At 43.3% G+C, this 22,977-nt stretch overlaps 2 protein-coding genes across 4 annotated transcripts in view; both read right to left on the minus strand.

Moving 5' to 3' along the window:
* Positions 1–22,977, minus strand: part of DACT2 (dishevelled binding antagonist of beta catenin 2) — a 420,082-nt gene that overhangs the window by 228,680 nt on the left and 168,425 nt on the right. The gene's annotated exons all lie outside the window — the stretch shown is intronic.
* Positions 1–22,977, minus strand: part of FRMD1 (FERM domain containing 1) — a 41,102-nt gene that overhangs the window by 13,899 nt on the left and 4,226 nt on the right. For all 3 annotated transcript variants that reach the window (XM_030236192.2, XM_030236191.2, XM_050972647.1), the window contains exons 2-5: positions 16,733–16,897; positions 11,885–11,975; positions 2,955–3,034; positions 759–835 (exon numbers count right to left, since the gene is read on the minus strand). In XM_030236192.2, coding sequence (XP_030092052.1) covers positions 759–835; positions 2,955–3,034; positions 11,885–11,975; positions 16,733–16,828 — 344 coding nt within the window. In that variant the 5' untranslated portion in view covers positions 16,829–16,897. The remainder of the gene's footprint in view (positions 1–758; positions 836–2,954; positions 3,035–11,884; positions 11,976–16,732; positions 16,898–22,977) is intronic.

Consider the following 22,977-nt stretch of genomic DNA (forward strand, 5'->3'; position numbering starts at 1 on the left):
ATAAGAAAGAGTCCCCTGTATCCAAAAGTGAAAGACAATGGAGAGAGAAAACATAGAAAACCACAAGCTTTGCTCAAGACAAGAACGAATGCCAAAATTTGGTAAAGATTTTAATCCACCTAAATGATCCTAGCTCTTGGCTTCCCCCAGGGACAGAGCCACACCAGAGGCGTTGATGTAAATTAACTCTGTCAGTTGTTCATTTTTAACTACCTCATCCTTTGTTCTGTACCATGGGTGAGGGTGGTGCTGTTTTGAGTGCAGCCCATATTCCATGTGAATGGACTACAAATGAAAAACTTTAACTTATGAAGTAATTTCTTTTGTCCACGTATGAAAGTCCATTTCTAGGAGTAGACTGCACAGAGCACTGCTCAAATACAAAAAACAGATCCAAAGCAGGTGCTTTGTAGTATAAATAACTATTTTTAGTATATTCATCCAGTGCCTCTCATACAACCAAAAGACACGAGCAAAAGAGTGTTTGGATAATGTCGTCATTCAACTTGCACTTTCAACACAGATGGAAAAGCAGTCACAATTTTTCTAGGGATATGGTGTATGATTCAGGCCGAAAACATTCATAGCTGAGTGAGGACATCTGTGAAAGTCTTAAAACAAAAAATTCAAACAGATTTTTGAAGCTTATTTCAATGAGTTCACAGAGATGAGCTTAACAAAGGAGCATTCTTTTTCTTTCATTTTAAGAATGCACTGAATAATTCAAAACATAGTAATTACCACAGAAGAGAACTTACCCTATTACTCTTCCATTTTCTACGTAGTATTGTACTCTAAAGAATGCAACAAATGGAGGGCTGAATTTCTCTGTCCCCTAAAGCAAAGACAGAAGATGAGTTAAATTATGATCAGCATCCAAAATTCCTGTTACCCTATCTGGTAATGTTCTCTCCTCTGAAATTTGCTCCCCATACTGCTTTTCATTTCCTACTCTTAGCTCTTGGCAAGTTTTAGGAGGGAGTCTGACTGTCTTGGATGCTCATGATGATGAGGCATCACAAAACATTCAGACAGGTTGAACGACAAAATCTCCTAGGAAGAGCAGAAGATTTTTGGATAGGAGGGATGAGCTGGTGTAAGAGTCCCAGTGTAGCCTGGGGATACCCAGGCTGGCCCAGAATTACCTAGCTCAGCACCTGGCAGCACCACAAACACATTCGTGCTGAACGCAGCAAGTTTAACCCAGCCTCCCTCAGAGCGCCAGGCAAGGCAGCAGTGCAAGGCAGCAGTGCAGTGTGCCACTCTGGCGTTTCCAGGGCACTCCTAGGTGCAACCATCCATCCCTGCACACCACATCACCCAGCATGGACACACACGCTGCCATGTTCAGCACTTGCTGCCTGGGGCTCAGGAGCACCAGCCTGGTATCAGCTCCATGCCTTTGGTTTGGCAGGGCTCCTGGTTAGTTATTCACATGTTCCTGCAGCCATAGAGCAAAAGGCAGTGGTGGTGTCTGCTTCACACTGAGTAGTGCTGTCAGAAGAAAGCCAGCATGAGGCCTGTTGTTTTAGCTACAACCTATCTTTCCAGCTTACAGACTTGTTTGAACAGGAGAAAAAAAAAAAAAAAAAGGGAAAAAGAAGAAAGGAACATCTTACTAGCTCATTCTCTCATCTTTCCTACTTTGCCACTTTCATGTTCGCAGAGGTAACTTTGCTCCCACAGGCAATTCCAAGGCTTTGCTGGTCAGATCCATCTCACTGGGACAAGGTACATGCCCTCCACATCTGATGCAGACAGCTTCTCAACCATGCAAACATCTCCATTTTATTTCTGGAAGTTGTTCAGAGCCACCCTATTTTATCAGTTGGACTTGGCTTTCCACCTGAAACCTTTTCATAGGAATTAAATCCTTGTCAACTAACCCAGTGCAGTAGGCTAACTCATCTCAGACTGTAGTACTGCCAATAGCAACTCATTGAGTCTTTTGTGATTCACATCACACCAGAGGTCCAACACTTATCCTGACCAGGAAAGTGTAGCAAGAATCCAGTCACAGAGACACCTCAAAGCATACCCCATCCTGAGGTGACCACAAACACCTGCTTTGGGAAGCTCCCACTGGCTGAACAGACAGCCCCTCCACAGGACTCTGGCTGTTTCTGAAGTAATTCTCACTTGGGGGAGTTTGGGAAAAGCAGAGCACGTGCTCGGGGATAAGAGAAATGCCCAAACCTCACTAGCTATCTACAAACTTCTGTAAGCAGCAGAAATGGCAAGTGTGCCTACTCTGCAAAAGAAAACGCTTATGCAAGGTGGAAAAAAGTAATTTACAACTTTTACAATGACCCAGTTAAGATATCTGAAAGCAATTGCATGCTATACTTTGGCTATGCATGCTATACATAGACTATGGCTCCTCTATTAATGACACACAAACAGGCATTATCATGTCTGAATGTATCATGTCTGTATTAAACAATTACATAAGCTTATCTTTATTTCATGTAGTTTTTTTCTCTCTTATCAGGGCTAGCTAGCCTTAAAGAACTAGGACTTGTCTCAAACAAAATATCCTTCCTCTCCCTCCACCATCCTTTTGCACATACTCTGGGAAGAGTCACAGCTCCAGTCATTTCCCGCATACCAGATTCGAGCCACAAAAGGTTATTTTATGCTGTTTTGCTTAAGGATAAAAATGAGGTCTCCAGAGTAAGGTCCAGACTAAATTCAAATGGAAAACTAACCAACTGACCTTCTCCACTTCTGCAGCAGCCAAGCAGCAACCATGGTTAGTATTGCTCAGCTTAAGCTGCATAAGGGGCTGGTTTAACTAATTGTACAACTATGCAAAGTCACTGCATCCTGCTACTGAAAAGTATTCTGCAGACCATCTTCAAAAAATGCTTTATGGACCTTAGTTTAAGAGTTTTCATTTCACTGTGCAGTCCAATAAAAAAGCAGCAGCTTCCAAAGTTAAACACCTCTCTTACTTTGGTGGTCTCTTTCTTCCATTCCTTTGAAAAGTATTTGCTGAGCTTCTGCTCCAGGTCTATAAAAACATATTCATTATCTGAAAGATAAGAAAATAGGAATTCAACATAAAATAATTGGAAATGTTTAGTCATTAAACATTTAGGTTACTCTACAAGTTATCTCCAAGCAATACATTTGCTGACCAGGAAATAGACAGGGCAGGAAAAAAAAAAAGAAAAAGAAAAAAAAAGAGTACTCCTAAGTACATGTGCTATTCCAGACAGCATGGAAGGAAGGTCATTCACCCCTTCAAGAGATCTGAGCTAAAGGTTCCCAAACATCTTAGCCAGAAATGCAGAATTCCTGCTTTATAATCAAGAAGCCATTTACAAAAATAAAGAAACATCATCTTACCCAGCTAATTATACTGTCAGCTTACCAGATTCAGTTTTTTTATTATTATTAAACAAGCAAGCCCTACCCAAGCTTGTATTCTGCCATCATGTAGCACCATGGTCCAACATGGCAAAAGTAAGTAAAGAGAGCTGGGGACTTGACAGTTTTCATCTTCTGCATGTCAAGGGGATCCTCTGAAAGGGTGAGAAACAAGAGGACCAAACACAAACACCTTTCTCAGAAGGTCTGGTGCATCCTGCTCACACCCAACTTCTTTCATATAGAGAAAAGATGAATGAAAGGAAGGGAAACCTGGCCTGCCTCAAAACACTGAAGGACCAGGACTTGCTCTCCACCCTAGTGAGAGTGAACAAGACACAGCCTGAATGGCACATCATCTTGAAAGAGGTTTGTGCTGCTTTCAAAGCTGATGTTTCATAACACTGCTTACCAATTATCAAATACAAACAACTCACCCAGTGAAAGATTTTTTTCCAGAGTCTTCAAGTCTCTTAAGAAAAAAAAATAAAAGACAAGACCTGACAGGTGTTTCAGGCTGCAGTAGCAATGCCAGCTGAGCACATTCACCTGACCAGTCTCTCTACACTTTGATCTTGCTTAGGACAGTGTTTTGACAAGTGACACAAGTGCCAAGATGAAGAGCTTGCTCCTTAAACATGAAAGGAGCAGGAATAAAAAGGGGAGGGGAAAAAAAGAAAAAAGAACCCTTCAAAAACAAACTGCTGCCCCTTAAGACCAGCCCAGACTTCCATATGAGAGCCTGCACTTATGTGTGTATTATGGCAGATGCAGGCCTGGCATGGCCAATGCTATAGTAGGCATTGAAGGGGGCTCTGAGCTACCTCACAGCCATTCCAAAGCATTCCAGATCCTTACAGGGGCAGATACAACTAATACTTTCTTTGCTAGCTTTCAAAAAACAAGCAAGCAGAACAACCACCTATCACCACCTCCTTCAGCTCCCACCTCAAGTTAAAGAAACCACATCTGGTGCTATCCAGAACTGGCCCACACATCACCCTACTAGGAAACTTCCAGTAAAACAGCAGTAACACTGGATACAAAAAGGACAACGCCCCAAAAAGTCCTGTTTCTGTCCCCATGCTCTTTCCTGCCTTGTATTGCTTGCAGCTGTACTTTTAATATACCTACACTTCTGTTTATCACATATCACATACAGAAATATAACAGGATTTAACAGCACCATCACAGTGGCTGTATAGAATTTCTCAAAGTGTCTGTGGTGGGCAATTTAGGTGCTGTAGCACACAGGATGACATGGAAGTTAATTTTGCTGTTTTGACAAGGAGAGGAAGAGTTTTTATCATCACAGAGATTGCATCTTGTACTTGCCTTTTCACTTCTGTCTAAGATAGGGTGGCTGGGGACTACACTGGCCCCAGCCCTTCCTTCTCTAGGTCCATTAAGATCAGATAACACTGCCTGGAAGAGGCTGATAGAAGTCCTAGTCAGTGAGCAAGAGAAAGGTTTGTTCATGTTAGGCTTCTTTCTGTCCCTAATCAGCTACCAAGCTGGTAAGCATCACTCCATAAAGCTTTTATTAATAAGTAAGTAAAAGCTCATTCAGGGAGTCAATTGCACAACAAGTGACAGGAGTGGGATAACATGAGCCCACCACCCAGTCCCTCCCTGGGCTTTGGCAGTCCTGCAGCAGGGCAAACCCTCCACTATGGGCTCCCCACATGGCACAGGGCTGGTCCTGATGGCACAGCAACGTGAGGTAAAGACTGTATCAGCTCTGCCAGCAGTGTGGTCTTCAGATGGCACCTTGTTAAGCAGCTGTAACAAGTTGAAGGGTCAGTTTTCCTTTCAACTTCAACAATGATCCCATGCCCAGAGGCATTTAGAGAAACACATCAATTATTCCTCAAATCAGGAGGGAAAATTGCAATAGCAAGCACAGTGACATACCCCAAACCACCCCATCATCCCTGGATAGTACATCAGAAAGGGAAAAGTGTGACAGAACAGTTATACTGCAGTAAAGCCATTTGTTACCCACACCCCAGAGCCCCTCTTTATCTGTCATGTTAATTAGGTTAGAGATGATTTTGTGAGAGCACAAATGTCACACCCGAGGATTCCAGGCCTACTGGGAGATACACATAAACCACAAGAATAAGCCAGGCTACAGGAGGACACCCCAACGTATCATCTCTTCTTGGGGTCCTCCCCAGCCCAGCTCAGCATCCTCCCTCCTGTGCAAGAATGCAGCACTGCATTCCTGCCTTAATGAAGTTAATATGGCTGGAATGACAACCTGCAATGCAAGCCTCCATCTATAAAAACAAAGAGGTATTTCCCTCCACAGCCCTACTGCTTTGTGGATAGCTTTGGTTTTTTTTTTTCCTCACACTGGATTAGTGATGAAACACTAAGAGATCTTTTACTAGATGCTAAAACTGTCTGCTTTGAAAATAAGCATCTCTAACAGATATGAGGGCACCAAACTGCAGCACCTCCGAGCAGTGCTGTAAAGGACAATATAGAAATGCACAGATGGCCCCCTTTCCAGGGAAGAATAAATTTGATCTGTGGATCCACACAGGGCTGGATACTCAGCAGGTACAAACTGTCATTGCTTCACTGGCCTCATCTGAAGGACAAGTGAAAGGTAATAAGAAGCTGACTGAGAAGCACACACACATAAAAATACACTCTCATCCACCTGCAGCTACTGACACTGAGTTCATCAATCTCATCTCAGCACTGTAGGTGATCTTACAAATGCATCAGCTTCCCTTGAAAGGTTCCTCTATGTACATATGTACAGATACCAGACCTGGCACAACTCACCAGTGCACTGCACTGCAATCCCAAGAAATGCATCTGGACAGCCAGCTCCTTTGCAGTAAAGAAATTTACACACTTGCCCCAATTTCACCTTTGAGAATTCTAAATGAGATTGAAAGTTTATGCTGTAAAAGTCACATTTCAAAATAAGCAGTTACCAGAAATGTAAAACAAATCTACTCTGCAAAATTAGCTTAGCATATTTTATGTATTAAAAAAAAATAGGACACGCATTGTTGCAAAAAAATAATGTGCCAGGTCCCCAGTTAGAAAAAAGTGACACAGTTCCAGTGAGTGATGCAGACTTACAATAGACATTATTTACACTGCAGGAAAAATGGGAAAGGAAAATTATGGCTGTAATACAGGGTCAAATCAGTTCCGAGTCATTGTTAACCTAAAGGCCATTATTTTGCATTAACCAGTTCCTCCTCATCTAATTTTTTATGAAAAGTAAGTTCTCTGCATAAAAGCTAAGTAATGGTGATGACAAAAGTATGTTCTCCTCCTGTGCCCATTGTGGGTTAGGAGCACCAACAAATTCCACAAAGGTGTCCTATGCTTAGCCCCACAGGCAGCCAGGAAGATCCCATTAACAAATTCGGCTGAGTCATGTATATTTTTAGCAATGCAACTAGACAGTCCAGAGGAATAGGATTGAAATAAAATACGAATTAGTGCAAAGCCAAATTTCCACATAGCTAGCATTTTCTGCCTAAAAGAGAAGAGAAAAAACTATCCATGGCTATTGCACTTAACTTCTCCCAGATGCTTCAAGAAACTTTGTGGCAACACCACTATGTCCCCTGAGGTGCAACAGGAAAGAGAGCAGGAGCAGGACAGAGGGATGCTAGGGTTAAGGGAGAGCTGAAGCTTAAAAAAACCAAAAACCAACAAAACCCCACACTAAAATATACCTCACAACACATGCTGTAGCCCTCACAATCTGAACACTAGCATGGATTTTTTTTGTTTGATTATTGAAGAAGAGCTGGCTACACACCCCCTTTTGCATGTGAATCTCCCCCAAGCTTCCAAGCATTAGTGATTTGGGAAAATCACTACCCACATGGCACCTGCTCCCACCACCTCTGCATAGCTTCTCAATGCTCCTTGTGTTACCTTTCAAGGCAATAGAAAGAAACGTCGTCCACTTTCTGATATGTGGTTGATCAGTTTATAAAGGGTTTTTAAAAGAACTTGGTTCAGGAAAACCTTGTATTTTTAGCTTTAGCTGGAAAGTACATGTATCCCAGGTGAAGGGAAGATCACAACACAGGCTGGGAGTAAAGTAAGGGAGGTCCTGGCTGAGGTCAGTCTGCCTGGGATGGACACAAGGCATATGGAGGGTACTATGAAGGGAGACAATATCAAGAAGCCTGAGATCTTGTGGTGTTAGGAGCTGTTGAGGTCTGAACACTGAGCTAAAGGCTCAGTTATTCCTGGTAATGGATAGGAACTGCCAGAATTTTACACTGGCATCTTATTTAGCAACAAGGCATGCCCAGGCAAAGAACTCCAGACTTCAGCAGCGTCACGGGGGATTCTTCTGCCCAAAAGCTGCAGAACCTTTTCCAGCACTGCTCATCCAGGGGCAAACAAACCCTTTGCAATTCTCAGGCAGGAGAGCACTTGGCTGGATGTTGTACTGATACCAAAGGAGAAACAATTGACAGCAGGTACAGGCAAAAAATTGCCTTCATAGGAAGAGACCATGGAAGTCCTTTCAAGGAGTTCTTTATACTCTCTGGACATCTGAACCCCTGCAATTCCCTCTAGGTGGTACATTTCTGCATGTGTTTTTCTTATATTGCATTTAACTCATCTGAGGTACCAAAGTAAGTGCAACAGAGTTGTACCTTAGGTTAGAATACAGAAGAAATTCCTTAAGATTCAACTATTCAAGCAGATTTAAGAGAGGACAGGCAAGAAGCATAGATAGTGAGGAAGCACTGGTGTGTAGAAATCATCATAAGGTATTTCAGAGAACCTTTGTTATTTGTTATTCTCCTAAGAGACCCTTTGTTATAAGACATACTCAGGTAATATAAAGACAAACTGTTAGCATATATTGTCCATAAACTTCAGTACTGGAAGATATACAGATACAGAAGAGTTAACTGGAGGCAGAGTGGTTTTGGCAGAGTTAATCGCTGAGCTCCTTGCTAAGCATGTGCTGGGAAGCATGGGCCTGGCAAGGTGAATAGCAATTGCTTTAAAAAACAGAGTATTATTCTTGAGGCAGATGAGCTGAAGCAATGGGATTTGGTTTCATAAGAAAGCCAGCCTGACAAATTCATACGAGGACACAGAGACAGTGGCAGGGTATAGGAGCTGCAGTCTTGCTCCTTCCCAATTGAAGGCTTCCATCTGCTTAGGTCAAGCAAGGTTTGCTCCTAGACAGGCATGGCCCAAAACTCAGGATCGAAGGGATCTGGGTTATAACAACAAAGGAAGCCTGGCTGTTCTTTGTCTGCTGACATTCAGTTTTGTTTTAGAAGACTGAATGTGTCGCTGCACACACTTTCCGATAACAAGGGGGAAACCTCCCGCAGGGCACTAGATAAGGTTGACCCTGCAGGAGGATTTGCCATATAAGACCCAGCTGCTGAAGCCTATGGAACCAGATTAAACCTGGCAGGGTCACAGGATCGTTCACTGAGCAAACTACAAGTAAAAAAAAATTTAAAAAATTAAAAAACAAGCACTTCAGCAGCAGGAACACACAAGGTATAGCCTGCCTGATGATCCATGACAAAACCAGAAGAGCAGCATGTCCCAAGGTTTGTAGGACCTCCCAATAATGCACATTCCTGAGCTTGATTTTCAAAGTGATCAACTTCTTATAGACACAAGTTTTTTTTTCTTCTCAGATATATTGGGTTGAAGCAGTTTTCCTCTTGAGAAGAAAAAAACAGTTCAAGAGCAGAAGGGATCAAAAATGCTATCCTGACAATGTAACTGTTACTCTTAATCCTGAAGCTTGCCTTCAGCATCTACAACTGTCAGAAGAGAAGGCAACATTTTTAGGTATCAAATGCTGGGAAACATGCTCCAAGACCTACAACTTAGATCTTACAGCATTCATGGTTTGCAGCTTGCCTGGTGCTTTATGGTGCCGTTTCCCTTTTTGCCACACTTAGGGGTTAAACTTCTGTTTATGATTAAGACCCCAACCTCTCCCCCCACACACATACTTACTATGAGACCAACTGAGCATTAGTGTATCTGTACAATGTCTGCAGGTCAAATGGGCTCCTAATCCAGATAATCCATGCAGTGTGATTGGCTACAGTTCTGTAGAAATCCTTTAATTTTCATTCTCTTGCTACTGCTGACAGTCAGGGTTTTGTTGACAAATTAGCAGCAAAGTAATGGATGCAGGTGGATTACAATACCTTGTTTTGCGTGTGGCAATATCAGACTGCCAAAAATAAATACACTATAAGAAACCAGGAATGATATCATTACTAAAACAGGGTGGCTGTTTTTAAAAAAAAAATGTCTTCTTGAAGCTGCAGCACAGAGGTGAAAGCATGATGAAGGAAAGGATTACCTTGTTGAAAAATGTAGATGCCTCCTCTCCATTTTTTGGACACCTAGCTCAGCTTTTCCTGAGGGACCAGGACCAGGACCAGGCCTCCCCCCTTCACAGCCTCTGTGGGATGTACACTGACTTGCTACACAGCCAAGGCAGTCAACTTCAGCATCCACAAGGCAACCCTGGGAATGCAACACTTACCTGGGCCCCCCCACTGCCTGACCTGAGCACTTCACAACAAGTTCTCATCTCAGAAAAGGGAAGTCAAAAATCCCTGAGAAGCAGGCAATACCTTAAAGGCTGCTTTACTACTTCCAAATGCCCCACTCAGTGCTACATTTGCTATAGATGCAAGACCTCAGCTACCACAGGCAACAAGGGAGATGATCAACAGTCTGTTGACCAAAAACAAAGTGGAGAGAAACCAAGTTGTGGAACAGAAAAAGTCTTTCCTTTCAGGAAAGCAAATAACCAGCCCCCATAACAAAAAAAAAAAAAAAAAAAAAAAAAACAAACAAACACACACAAAAAAAAAAAAAAAAAAGAAAAAAAACCAAAAAAAAAAACACCAAAAAAAACAAACAAAAAAACCCCCTGGACTCTTGTAGCTTTTTTCCTTGACTTTTTAGGAGCTTTCAGGAAGAATTAGCTGCTATAAAAAGGAAGAATGCTTTCATGAAGTGAGAAGACTGTTTCCACTTCAAGCTGTGGACAATATACTCTAGTCAGAACAGCTTTGTTATGCTCTTTGGGATGTGGTGGTTACAATGCATTTCCAACATGATGAAAGGTATCTGCCACTACAGGTTACTCTGGAACCAGAAGCCCTGTGCTTGGCAGGGTGAAGGAAGCTGCTTCACAGAAAATGTGTCAGGGAAGGAAAAAGCAGGGTACAGAAAATATGAAGCAAAAAACATGTGAATGGGGGAAAAAGTGAAAGGAATAGGAGAAGAACAGGAGAAGAATTCAAAGAAAATAGAAATGAAATTGCTCTGTCTTACAGGATAGGACAATTATAACCAAGATGTCCTGCAAATGGAATAGGCAAAACCTGGTGTTACAAAATGTTGCAAAGGGGAGGACTCAGAAACACAGATGATTTGTGAAAAAAGCTAGGAGCATTCAGGTCTCCTCTCATTAAAAAAACTATGCTGGTTTAAAGCACAGGTATATTAGGTTTAAAGAATCTTTTGGAGACTGCAAGCTTTATGGAGATAAAGAGCTTATGCTCCTCTCAGTTTGAACACTGCACTCAAAAAAAGCAGTTCTTACAGAATGAGAGCATAAAGGAAATGAGACAAACTTAGAAAAAACACATCCTACATATTTATAGAGGCAAAAGAAACCTTATTTAGAAGGACTTCTATAAGACTACTATAATTTCAATGAAATATCTAGAATTGCAGTAGTAAATAACACACTTGAGAAAAGTTTTTGCAGGAGATACAAGTCTTTCTGTGCTTTTGGAAATATGGGGAGGCAAGATAAACAAGACAACAGATCCATTTCTAATTACTAGGAGTTGGGTTTGAGAGAGGGAATGTCAATGCTTACACCATACCAGAAATGTGATCTCTCATGTCAATTTGCTTCTTTAAGGCATCATCTTAACACCATTTCCTGGCCAATACTAAGCCATAGGACCAAGCAAACTGGACTTAAACTCATGGACTGGAAGTTTGGTATTTCCCATGTGACATTTCAAAACCCAATGTCTCCCACGCATTTATTCAGTCCCTTAAAATCATTTGAGTTTCCTCCCCAGAGCCACATTCTTCACACGTGACTTAAGAAGACAAGTAACACTTTCAGTCCCAAAATCCTTTTAAAATCCACCTCCTGTTTGATACCTATAGTTTTGAATATAGTAACAAATATGTTGACCAGCAACTCCCACTACAGGAGAGAAAGAAAGCCCCACAAAGAGGTGGAATCCAAGAACAAAGGTGGAGAACAAAAGCGCCCCCCCCCCCCTTTACTCAATTTGTCTGCCCACATACCAAAGATCAAAAGAGCTCTGGGAAGGCTCTGCATAATCTACATACTTTGTGACCTTATTACAATCAAATTCCCCCTGCAGGCACAGCCACTGTGTATATATGCACACACTGTAAATACACAAGCGGGTCTGTGGATGTTTGCCAAGTCACTTGCTCGTGCATTGAGTTTGCTTACTTTTAACAATGCTGAGGCCAAAGAAGTGAGGCTCTTTAATCTTCACTAAATCACAAACTTGCTGAAAGAGCTCCTGTCCAGTGGCTTTGACCTGAAAGACACAACCAATCCAACATTACAGATGGCTCATGCACCTAGATGGAGCAACTCTTCTAAAGAAGAGTTCTAAAGAAGAGTTGCAGGCCAATACATTTTTGGGTACCAAAGTAAAATACCCAAACACAGCCACACCAGAGAACGTTCTTTGTTTTCAGTATTATTGCTATTATCATAGAATAATAATCATTAATATTTACAGAAATTAAAATACTGCTCCCTTGCAAAATTTTTTTTTTTGAGAAAAGAAAAGAAAACAAAAACAAAAACAAAAGTTTTCATTCAGGAGAGCCAGGAACAAAAGTACCCAAACAAACACAAGACTCTGAGTAGCTCATAGGTTAGAGATGTGATTTTTCTGCAGCCCACACAGAAGAGCTTGTTTTGTCTCCTGCTGACTTCTAGTCACACAGCCATTAACATCTTTATCTTTGGCAGCTGCAGCCAAAAGCCTGTAAGACCTTGCCTGTTTCCCTGCACACTGAGACCTTCTGATATCCCTGCCTCCTGTAATGCACAGACTGCCCAGTAGGAGTTCTGGTTAGCTGCACGTGCAGACCTGGATGTGTACTATGATAGGAAGATTCCCCCACTAAACATCTCTCCATCCACAGCCTCATTTCCCCTGACTCACTGCACCATCCCAGGAGTACTGACACACAAAGCACAGGCAAACACAGAAACCCCCCAGCCCACAGAGGCATGGGGGAAGGAGTCCAGAGAAAGAGCAGATGGGGAGAACAGAACAGCACTGACACAGACAACCTCAGCTCAGGCCATGGTGCAGCCAGCTGCAGCTGCAAAATGGGCCAAGACCCTGGAATTTCATTACCCCACTGCTGGACCACGCAGATTAGCAGAGCCAGGAGCAGCTGCCTGCAGGGGTACAGTGCAGTGCTACCTACTGAGCAACAGAGATGACAGGGCAGACGTCGACTGTTTAACTCTGCTACAAACCAATCACCATCCTAATTTTTAAAGCTCTTTTAGTGTAGGTATGCCACACACCCCAGAAACTGGCTTGCACTCACCTCCCTGCCCCAGGCTGTACCATGTCACTAGACACGAACAATGGGAAACAGGAGGTCATTTAAGTACTCATTTTCTTCTACTTGACAAGGCATCAGTAGCCAGACACTCACTACTGCTTTATCGGGAGCTTTGAAGCCTGCAATACACCAATGCAAACACGTGTAAGCTTTGAGCAGGGAGGAGGTAGTGCACAGTTCTGATAAGACCCAAAACCACATCTGGGTCTTAATTAGGAGTCTCCATGTAAGACTGCACCCTTTCAGTCTCACACCTAGATGCAGCCTTTGGTCAGACACCCAGAACACACACTTGGAAGGTAAAGTTGGGCACAGAACAATCTCCTTTGCCAAAGAAGCAAGCTCTGAGCATGTTCTCCTACCTGGGAAGGATTTGCTAAGACCTAACTCTAGCCAGAATGGTTATGGGCATACAAGAGTCACTGGCAGCACAGGACTCTCTGTAAACGCTACACAATGAGATGAATTTTCTAAGTGGCAAGCTTTCATATCTAAGGGAAGGAAAACCTGCTTTAAGATACTTAATTCTAGGGAACTGAGTACTTCAAGTGACAGTTTTGTGGCACACAGCTCTAAGCAATGATTTAGGCAGAGTTCTTGCACAACAGGTATGTTACTACTACCTTGTCCAGTCTCCTCTTGGCACTTCCCTTCTGTATCAAGTTCTACTCCCAGCCTTAAAGGCTACGCAATACCAATTACATTTGCAACTGCTGTTCTCGCCTACCTTCCCCTCTGCTCAAAGCAACCAATACTTCCCTTTGCATTTTTCATCTTTGGACTTTCCTCCCTATGCATATGGCTCCTCTGCCAAGATTGATCTCAGAAATATTATGACTCATTCCTTCCATTGATACTCAGCTTTTCCCCATGTCGGGCTCAGGGCTTCTTTACACGTGAAATTTAGTCCAAAGTGAAATCAAGTGCAAGTTTACAGAAGGTAACTGCTACTCCAAGGTCATTCTGAGTACAGATATTCACGTGCATTAGTTGCCTATATCTATTTTTCTTGATATGTATGTTTTGAAATATTGGCTCTCCTGTTCACAGAACAACTGAAAGACTTCAGACCTATGCTTGCCATTCACCAACCCACAGGACCTCACCAGACTTCCTCCACTCCAAAAGTTTCTCTCACTTTGCCTTGCTCTCCTCAGAGCAGCTGGAGAGCTGCAGTACCCCCTAGCTCCCCTCACAGCTCTGCTTCTCCTCACATTCACAGCTGGTCCCAAGAAGGCAGTTTTACTCCTCACCATCCCCCCAGATTCACTGTACATTCAGAAAGGCAGACATAGTACCTAATTAGGAGATACTTGATTGTGGGGGAAGAGAATTTAAAATGGCTCCTGCTCTTCCCTCTTCAACAGCACTATCTTGGAATGGTGTAAGACAAATACATTTTAAAGAGCAAGCTTCAATCTGTATGTTACCACATAAAACACATATAGGTAAACTCTTATCTGGAAGGGTGGAATTTATATGGGAGGGGAGAGGGAGGACTTACCTGCATAAACACTGTGCTTATCATGGGAAGGATCTATAATTTATTCTGCTGGAAAGATAACCATTCCTACCTACCTCAATGAGCTGCAAGCTTGTTTAGTATTTGCATTCCACACTGCAGAGGTTAAAAGGCTTTGGAAATCTTTAGTAGTGGCATTATTATTCTAATAAATGCACAAAGTATCATCTGTGGTTGTGCTAATTACATTTGGGTTCTAGCAACATCACTAGAAAATTGCCTTGATGTTTCTTTAAAAAAGAAAGACCTCTCCAGCTGTGAAATCTTAATTTCTGTTACTGTTTTGAATGAGTGTTGTGGTAAAGTCCGAAGCCAAATGAAAAGCTGTTTCTGGTGACTTGCCCAGCTGTAACAGGTCATGTTTCACTCTCTATGCAATTAGGACACAACCGTGTGTTGAGGTCTCATGTTTTGGCCCAGGCAGCTATTCCCTTTCACACAGAGGCATCTCCAAGTACATACTTTCCCAATTTCCCAGACACGAAAGAAAAGGGTATCAGAAATGACAAGGGCGAATGTCTTTAAAAGGAATACAGAGAGGTGATGAGGAGGATTCCTCTGCAGGACAACAGAGTGATGCACAAGGCACACCAGCTTTTTGGAGGGGCAGCAGGCTGGGACAGGACTGGGGAACAGGAAGGGACACAGCACTTTTCCTCTGTTCCTGTCAGCACTCAATGCAAAATACTATTTCTTATGCTCATGAAATATTTTAGAGGTATTAAAAAAGACATGCAGATGTAGCACTTAGGAATCTGGTTTAGTGGTGGAGTTGGCAGCATCATGTTTATGGCTGGACTCGATCTTAAGAGTATTTCTCACCCCAAATTTATTTTACGATAAACTGCAGGTTTTCGTGATTTACCAGAGCATGACCCAGTGGTGAAGGAACAGCTGTGTGCTCCATTTAGACACAGGCAGAGCGAGTAGCAGTGACAGTGTCAGCCCTGCTGGCGCACTGCACTCCTGCACCTTCCCCATGGCCAGCAGCTCTGCTATCTCCCATCTTTAGCCTCCCTGATAAGAGCTATAAGAAGGTGAGATTTAGGGTCAGCTGCAACAGACCATTACCCAGGCCTGTACACCTGCTGCCAAGAACTTAATTAAATCATCGTTTTCTGCCTTGCACAAAAGCCAGCAGATTGCAGAAGCCTTCTGGGGCAGTGGATGGGCTGGGTTTGAACCAGTAACCTAGAAGCAGAGCGTCCCAGATTTTTCTGTTAAAGCCTTATTCCATCCAACCCTTGAGGCTGTTTCAGTTAAGGACACTACACTTAGACCCAGCAGGTAGGAAAATTCCGACATGGATTTTGAAGATTAGCACGCATAGTTTTAAAAGCCACAGTTTCAATCAAGTACTTAAAATAACAGTTCACCTCAACTGTCTTCTCCCCCTCCTCATCCCAAAGCAGAGGGGAAAAAACCTACCCAAAACAAAGCCAAATCTCCCCAGCCCACACGAGTGCACGCACACGCTCACAAGAGAGCACTTATCTTTGAAACTCGCTGGTCCTCTGAACGCCAAGTGCCTCTTGTCAGCTCGGTTTCTCTGAAGTTCAAGGAGAAGCCGGCATTGCACAAAGAGGCACCGTGCTGTGCAGACACTGTGCCACCCTGGGCTGCCAGCTGAGCTTGCCCTGCTGTCACTCACACACACTTGGAGACATTCGAGGCAGCAATCAAAGAAATGAAGCGACTTGCCTTGATTTTTTGTGTGTGCGAGTACTCAAGAGGAGGGGAAAAAACCCACCCTCAATGGTTGTTTGCCTTAGACTCTTTGAAGGGATCTGCAGGCTGTCAAAACCAGGGATAGCTGGACTCTTTACAAGAGTAAATAGTCATATGTTGGGTACACTTGCTAAGTAATCAGGGGGTATTTCAGGTTCAATTTTTAAAAAATTGTTGGATTATTACAAGCAGCAAAATACCATTCAGAGATAATAAAATGTAAATAACAACAGAAAAAGAGCAGAGGAGACCCCCCACCCTACAAACACAGCCATGACTTCTAACAAACTCTGAGAAAGAGTTGAAGCTGCCCAATTAGAAAATGGAGCAGCAATTACCCTAAGCTGGCTAATAGCCTTTTGGTCAGCAGACCAGCACCAGGCTTTTGGGAGAACAATGGGAGCTAACAAAACTGAACCGTGGCCGCGATGCAGCGACCTCCCGGCCACTCACCCCGACGGCCAGGCTGAGCTGCTCACGGGTGGGCAGGAAGACGCAGACGCTCCGGATCTCTGGCTGCATCCTGCCTGCCAGCAGTGTCCTGCTCATGGTGGGCAGCTCCACAGGGGCTGGGGTCTCCTCTCCAGACAGGTGTCAGGCTCCCTTCATCCCATGTACCTGTTGAAAAGGTGAGAGCATCAGTGCCGTGCTTCTATTGACACTGGGAGCAGCTCAGAGCGCGCATGTGATGAGATGTTTAAAAACAAAACCACTCCCAACAGTCATCCATTTTCCAGGGTCAGTCAATGTTTCCATCAGCATCACAGCACAAACCAGGCAGCATCAACCTTTTAAACAGCTTGAAAGTCCCATGAGAGTGCCATAAAGCAATGAGGTCTCCCTGGAATAACAAACCAGACTCAAGGTTTCCAGACTCGTGTAAGCAATAAGGCAGGTGGCACCTTGGGCCATTGCCTGAAAACACTCGTGACATGGGGGAGTGCCCATCCTTCAGCCAGGCACCTCACTCACTCCCAAAGCACAGAGTTCAATGGGCTGTCAACAGAGACATGTCAGTGCAGAGGACTTCATCTGTGCTGTCCTCCCCCTCAGTCCACCCCTACTCCCTGGGAAACCACTGCCTGAAATCCTCTACACTTCAACTCAAATGAGGAGGTGGAACACAAACTCAAAAGGCTGAGCCACTGTATAACACCTTCTGTGAGGTAAGCACTGTCCTCCTCTCAAGCACTGAGCACAGGCTGCACAAGCACCTTACAGCTGAAGTTCAGATATTACCAGAAATAAGAGATGGAAGTTTTCTTTGCAGCTAAATGCAGAGTAGCCAACATCACCTTGACTTTACAGCTAGGTTAGACAGTTTCCTCAGCAACTTGTACCATTTTATCTATAGCCCTCTTCTATCCAATGCTCTCAGCATTCCTCTCAGGAAGTATCCTGTGGCACCTGATGAATACATCAGGAAGGGGAGAGGTTCCTCGAGGGTGGGTTAGGTATCAATGCCAGCAGAGAACTAAAGCAGCAAGATACCAGCCATGGGGTCCACTCTATGCCCATACAAGTTTTGATGTAAGTCAACTCCCAGCTGCCCTGAACAAAGGGGTTGACTCCCTTCTACCAGCAACACCCGAGCACTCACCTGTAGCACAGCAACAGAGGTGCTGCTGGCCGATGCTTGTCCCCAAAGTCCCCACACACCTGGGGACAGGTGCAGACCCCAGCAAGGGCAGCCCAATGCACTGGTTCTGGCAGTGCCACCCTCTCCCACCACCCACAGCCCAGCCCACCTTGAGCTGGACAGGCTGTGAAGGGAGCCATGGGCTTTTCCTTCACCCTCCACAACGCATAAAAGATGAGGGATCACAAGGAGCAGGGAAGCTGGCCATGTTATACTAACACACAGACACGTATGTGCATGTATCTGTGTGCATGAGCACTACAAATAAGTTTAAAAAGCATTGTTTTGTGTTTAAAATCATGTTTGTCCTGGTTCAGGAGAAAATTGTGGCAGAATCAAATTCTTGTGTGGGAGATGGGAAAAGCAAACAATAATGTAGAGTACAGCAAATAGAACTTGGATTTATCCCTCTCCTTTCAACTCTGTACTCAAGCATCAATTTTTTAAAAATTATTTTTTAAAGCAAATACAAGATAGATCCAGGAGTGTTCTCTTGCAAATACAGAAGCTGATCCATGCAGCGCCTTCCCAGAGCCTTCCCAGAGCCAGCATATACAAGGCTTTTTAACAAAGCAATTTTTGATTCAAGCTATGTAGAGCATTCCTTATAAGACAGAAGTACACAAAAACTGCAGACAAGGGAATTATTAAAGTATTTTTTCAGAACAAGTACTTAGTTTAACAAAACCTAGGAGTTTTTAAAAGATTGCTCTAAACTAAAGCAAGTGAGAAAAAGACATTCGTCTTTATGGGACATGTGAAAGCTGCTATTAACTGAAATATTAAGGAGAAAAGTCTGATTTATCTTCTCTCATTGAAATAATTATACTCACATGCTCTCTTAGGGTCCAGACTACACACTATTAACAGCTGTATATAAATTACAGATGTCTACAGAATGACTTGAGGGCAACAGGTCACCACTGTTATTGCCAGCTGATGTAATTCATGCCATAAACTATATCAACAGCATAAAGACCTCAAGTATGAACTTATCTTAATTGTCAAACGGCTGCACTGGCCAGTACACCTTCCCTCTCACAAGGGGACATCACAGCCAGTGAAGACATTCATGGGGCTCAAAACAGAACTGAAAGTAGGACAAAAAAGTTACCATAAAACACAAACACACGCACGCAGATTCCTTAGGACAGCTGAAGAAACTGACTCCCACTTCCCCGTAGCTTCGACAATAAAAGGTTTCTGGAGAGTTTTTTCCCGCACCTGCTTTTTCCATTTGAATTTTTAAGGGAACAGCTGTGGACCCTCGGAACAGGGAAGTGAGAAAGGCAGAAGAGAAGATGTTTTTCTCCTTACAATTCAAAACAAATGAGCTTGTGGACCCTCCCATGACAGGTAAAGGGTTAAAGAAAAAAAGTCCTTAATCTGAAGGGGGAGGTCAAACACAAGCCCAGCTCAACCTTCTCTTCTTTAGAGGTATGTTAGGATGTGATAAAACATAATGAATCATTAACTTGCTAGCAATGCATGTTTACACCTTTACTTTTTTTTTTTTTTTTTAAGAAGTTGTGAGTCAGGAGTAACTGCCCAATGAAAACAAGTGACCAGAAGGAATGCTCTTACTTAAACATACACAATTTCAGACTGCACATATGCCATTCCTTTGTTTACCACAGATTCCAACCTCTTAACCTCAATTAAACCATAAAAGCTCCAGCAAATGCACTGCAGATGAATTAATAAAAGCTGAAGTCAATCATCAGCCTCTGAGACACCCTACAGGTTGTTTGTTTTTGTTGTGTTGCTTTTTTTTAAACTAACAATCATGTTTTAGCTCCTGAAGAAGTGCATTTTGAGATGCAATTGCTTGGTCAAAGGCCCAGCAAGTCTATCAATTAAAACAGTCAAGGGCACTATTTATTTGTATTCTTCTGGTATCAGACAGGAGGCTTATTAGTGCCCAGAGTGGTAGCACAGCTTATTTAGCAGTGTTTATTTTACCTAAAAACACATGCAGAGGATCTTTGGAAAACATGCCTATCATTAACTTCAAGACTTCTCTCACTAAGCAGCTCAAACATGGTCATAAAAACTCAATTAAATCTTCCCCTCCTCTCTCCACAGACCCTCAAGTTGCCTCCCAGCACAGGGCCAGAACCTCTGCACTTGCTGGATCAAAGCAGGAATGGATGAGGTTTGCCCCAGCAAGGTGGAAAAGAGCAGCAGAGCCCGCCATGGGAGGAAGAGGAGTTGAATGAGAAGGAAGGAGCCATTTGCTTCAGGGATCAGCAGGATGGCTCACTGAAACACCTCACACCACACCCACCATACACCCAACGACGCAAGGATGTCCTGCCACCACTGAATTTGGGGCCATGCCACTGCCAGCCTGTCTGGGAGAAGGTCTCATCCAGACAGCATGTGGGCACTTGTAATGAACCATGTATTTTACACACTAGTTCATAACACCACAGAAAATTGGGTCCTAAGTCTCATTTCAGCCTCTATGTCAGCTACAACCACATCTCAAGCGGGATAAAGGGAACAGATGAATGACCATAACTTACTAACTCAGAGCAGCAAAGCAAAACAAAGTTCTTATCTCTCAAGCAAAAAAGCACAGGTAATTCTGTGTTTCTCTCACGAACACCTGGAAATATGCTTTTAAGGTTTTTTAGAGTAAAACATCTGCTTTTGCTAGAGTTGATAGAGAATGAGCACTGAGCATCTTCCTTATGAAACCTTACCACAGTGGCCCTACAGCCTCCCATCAAAAATTGTCCAGAAACATTAAGACTCTTCTTAATATTTTCCAGACACCATCCAGAGATCTCTTAGGCTTCTAAGAACACTAGACTCTTAGGCTGCAGTTTCACAAACAGCTTAAGCAGCTTTAATCAAGGCAGTCCTGCAGCAAGACAGACAGACAACTGCCTGGAAACAAATCTGCCTTTGGCAGCAACCCACACTTGGACTGCCTCCTACTCATGATGAAACACAGTCATAGAACTGAAAACCCTCCTCACCTTCCAGGTATTTTGTCCCCTCATATGCACACTGTAGGGCACCAGTACTATCTGCAAAAGAGAGTAACAAAGGGCCTGAGCAGGTAAAAGATGTCATGATGGCATGTATAAGTCTTTCTCAGCAATTTTAAAAAAACTCCACCCACCTCCTTTGACTAAACCCTGCAATGATGAAAATTTCTCTGAGAAGATGCATCAGCCAGGAAGGAGCGGAAACAAAGTTGCTTGTCAGGGCAGAAAACAAGATTGAAGCTAAATAGCTTTATGTCATGGCTGTAAGACAATGTGAAAAGTGCCACCTGTGACCAGCAGTCAGCACAACCAGGTCACATCCTGCAGCAAACTCCCAGAAGCACATTAACTTTTCAAATGCGTCTACCTCAGCATCATTCCAGGACTAGCACAACACATCCAAGGACAAAGATGCCACAGGGAGGTAAGGTACCAAATCTGGTATCCACACACTGCTTTTTGGGTAAAATACACACCTGTCTTCAAACACTGCACCCCACTTTGTAGGAAAGCCGTATTCAAAGCCATTGAACAAGGAACACCAAGACACATCCCATTCACTTGGGTGCTCTGAAGAACTGGATTCCAGAACTGGTGCAGCTTGGCTGACAGGCAGGTGTAACACTGACAGCAGAGACAACTGGCTTCAGCCCATGGATCTGGGGGATTTATTTCTGCACCTGGTCAGGTGTGACCACAGTCCTCTCACAGGACAGGGTTGTGGGCCTGGCCCCCACCTTTCCTTTAGGATTCTTCAAGAGGTGCAATGCAAGATGCCCTCAAAAGCTCCAGGGCTGTGAACCCAAGCAGATGAGATGGGGAAATTGCTGAGCATCGGTTTTAGATACCAGCCAACATCCTTTTTACTTTCTTCCTGGACAAGCAGCACTCCTTGGTGACACTGAGCTCTAACAATAGTAAGGAAAATGCTTTCTCGCTAGTCTTCATTGCAGGATTAGATGCAGCTCTTAGTTAGGCATGACTGCTCAGGCTCCCCACCTTTGTGCTATACAGCCTTCCTGCCCCACATCAAGCAGTACAAGTGAATCCTAGAACAGGAAATGTGCTCTAGTGCTTGTAACTCTTCTGCTCTGCAGCCCCACACAATGTGTTTAGGAAGAAGGGATCTCCCAAAATTCTGTGGACACCCATTCCTAACCTAGGACCATGCTGCTATGACACTCTGTAGGCTGTCCTAGTCCTTAAACACAAACTCAAAGATAGGGACAACTCTCCTAACCCAGGGATGCTGGCATTCTCTTGCAGCCAAATAAAAGTGACTCATGGTTTTGGGTGCACTAACTAGTCCTGAAGGAGAGGAAAAAATGCCTAACAAAGGACAGAGCACCAAAGGAGGTGCTCCTGAAGTGAATGGAAGCATGAGGGAAGGGCAGCAATGGCAGAACCATGCAGAGCAGCTGCCACGCTTCCATCCACCTCTCCCATGGGAAGAAGAAAGCTCCTCAGCAGTTTGCTCCCTCTGAGGACAGCACAACATGAATCACTTTATGAGCTTAATATTTAGCTGAAACAAAACTGAGTTCAGGAGCTCTTTGAAAGATATAGACAATGAATATTAAAGGCTTCAGGCAAAAAGGGACAAATTAGGATCTCATAGGGATTATGTTTTTCCATCACTTTTAAGTGATGGAAAGTGGCTTTGAATTTTTGTACACAAAAACAGGCAGCCTTTTAAAATACATTATTTTATCAGTACTTCATGCAAAACTCAGCACTGTACACATTTTAAAGAACACCAAACAGTAAAGTCTGCATCTAGAGCATGCAATTTCTTTCCAGCACGCTTTTTTACCTGGGAAATCAAACAATCTTCCTGTGGGAAGATAAACCAATCAACTGATCCTTCCTTTTCACTGACTGGTAAAAGTAGTAGTATGTACTACTACTTTTGTAGCACATACAGTACCTTTTTTGTACTGTAGTACTACTGTATGCTTTGTACTGTAGTACTACAGTAGTTTTTTTGTACCCTATAGCATCTGACTACCGAAACGCAGTTTCTATTGCAATGAATTTCATTACTGCTGCATAATCTACTA

Source organism: Serinus canaria, chromosome 3 (assembly GCF_022539315.1).
Source record: "Serinus canaria isolate serCan28SL12 chromosome 3, serCan2020, whole genome shotgun sequence".
Classification (NCBI taxonomy): domain Eukaryota; kingdom Metazoa; phylum Chordata; class Aves; order Passeriformes; family Fringillidae; genus Serinus; species Serinus canaria.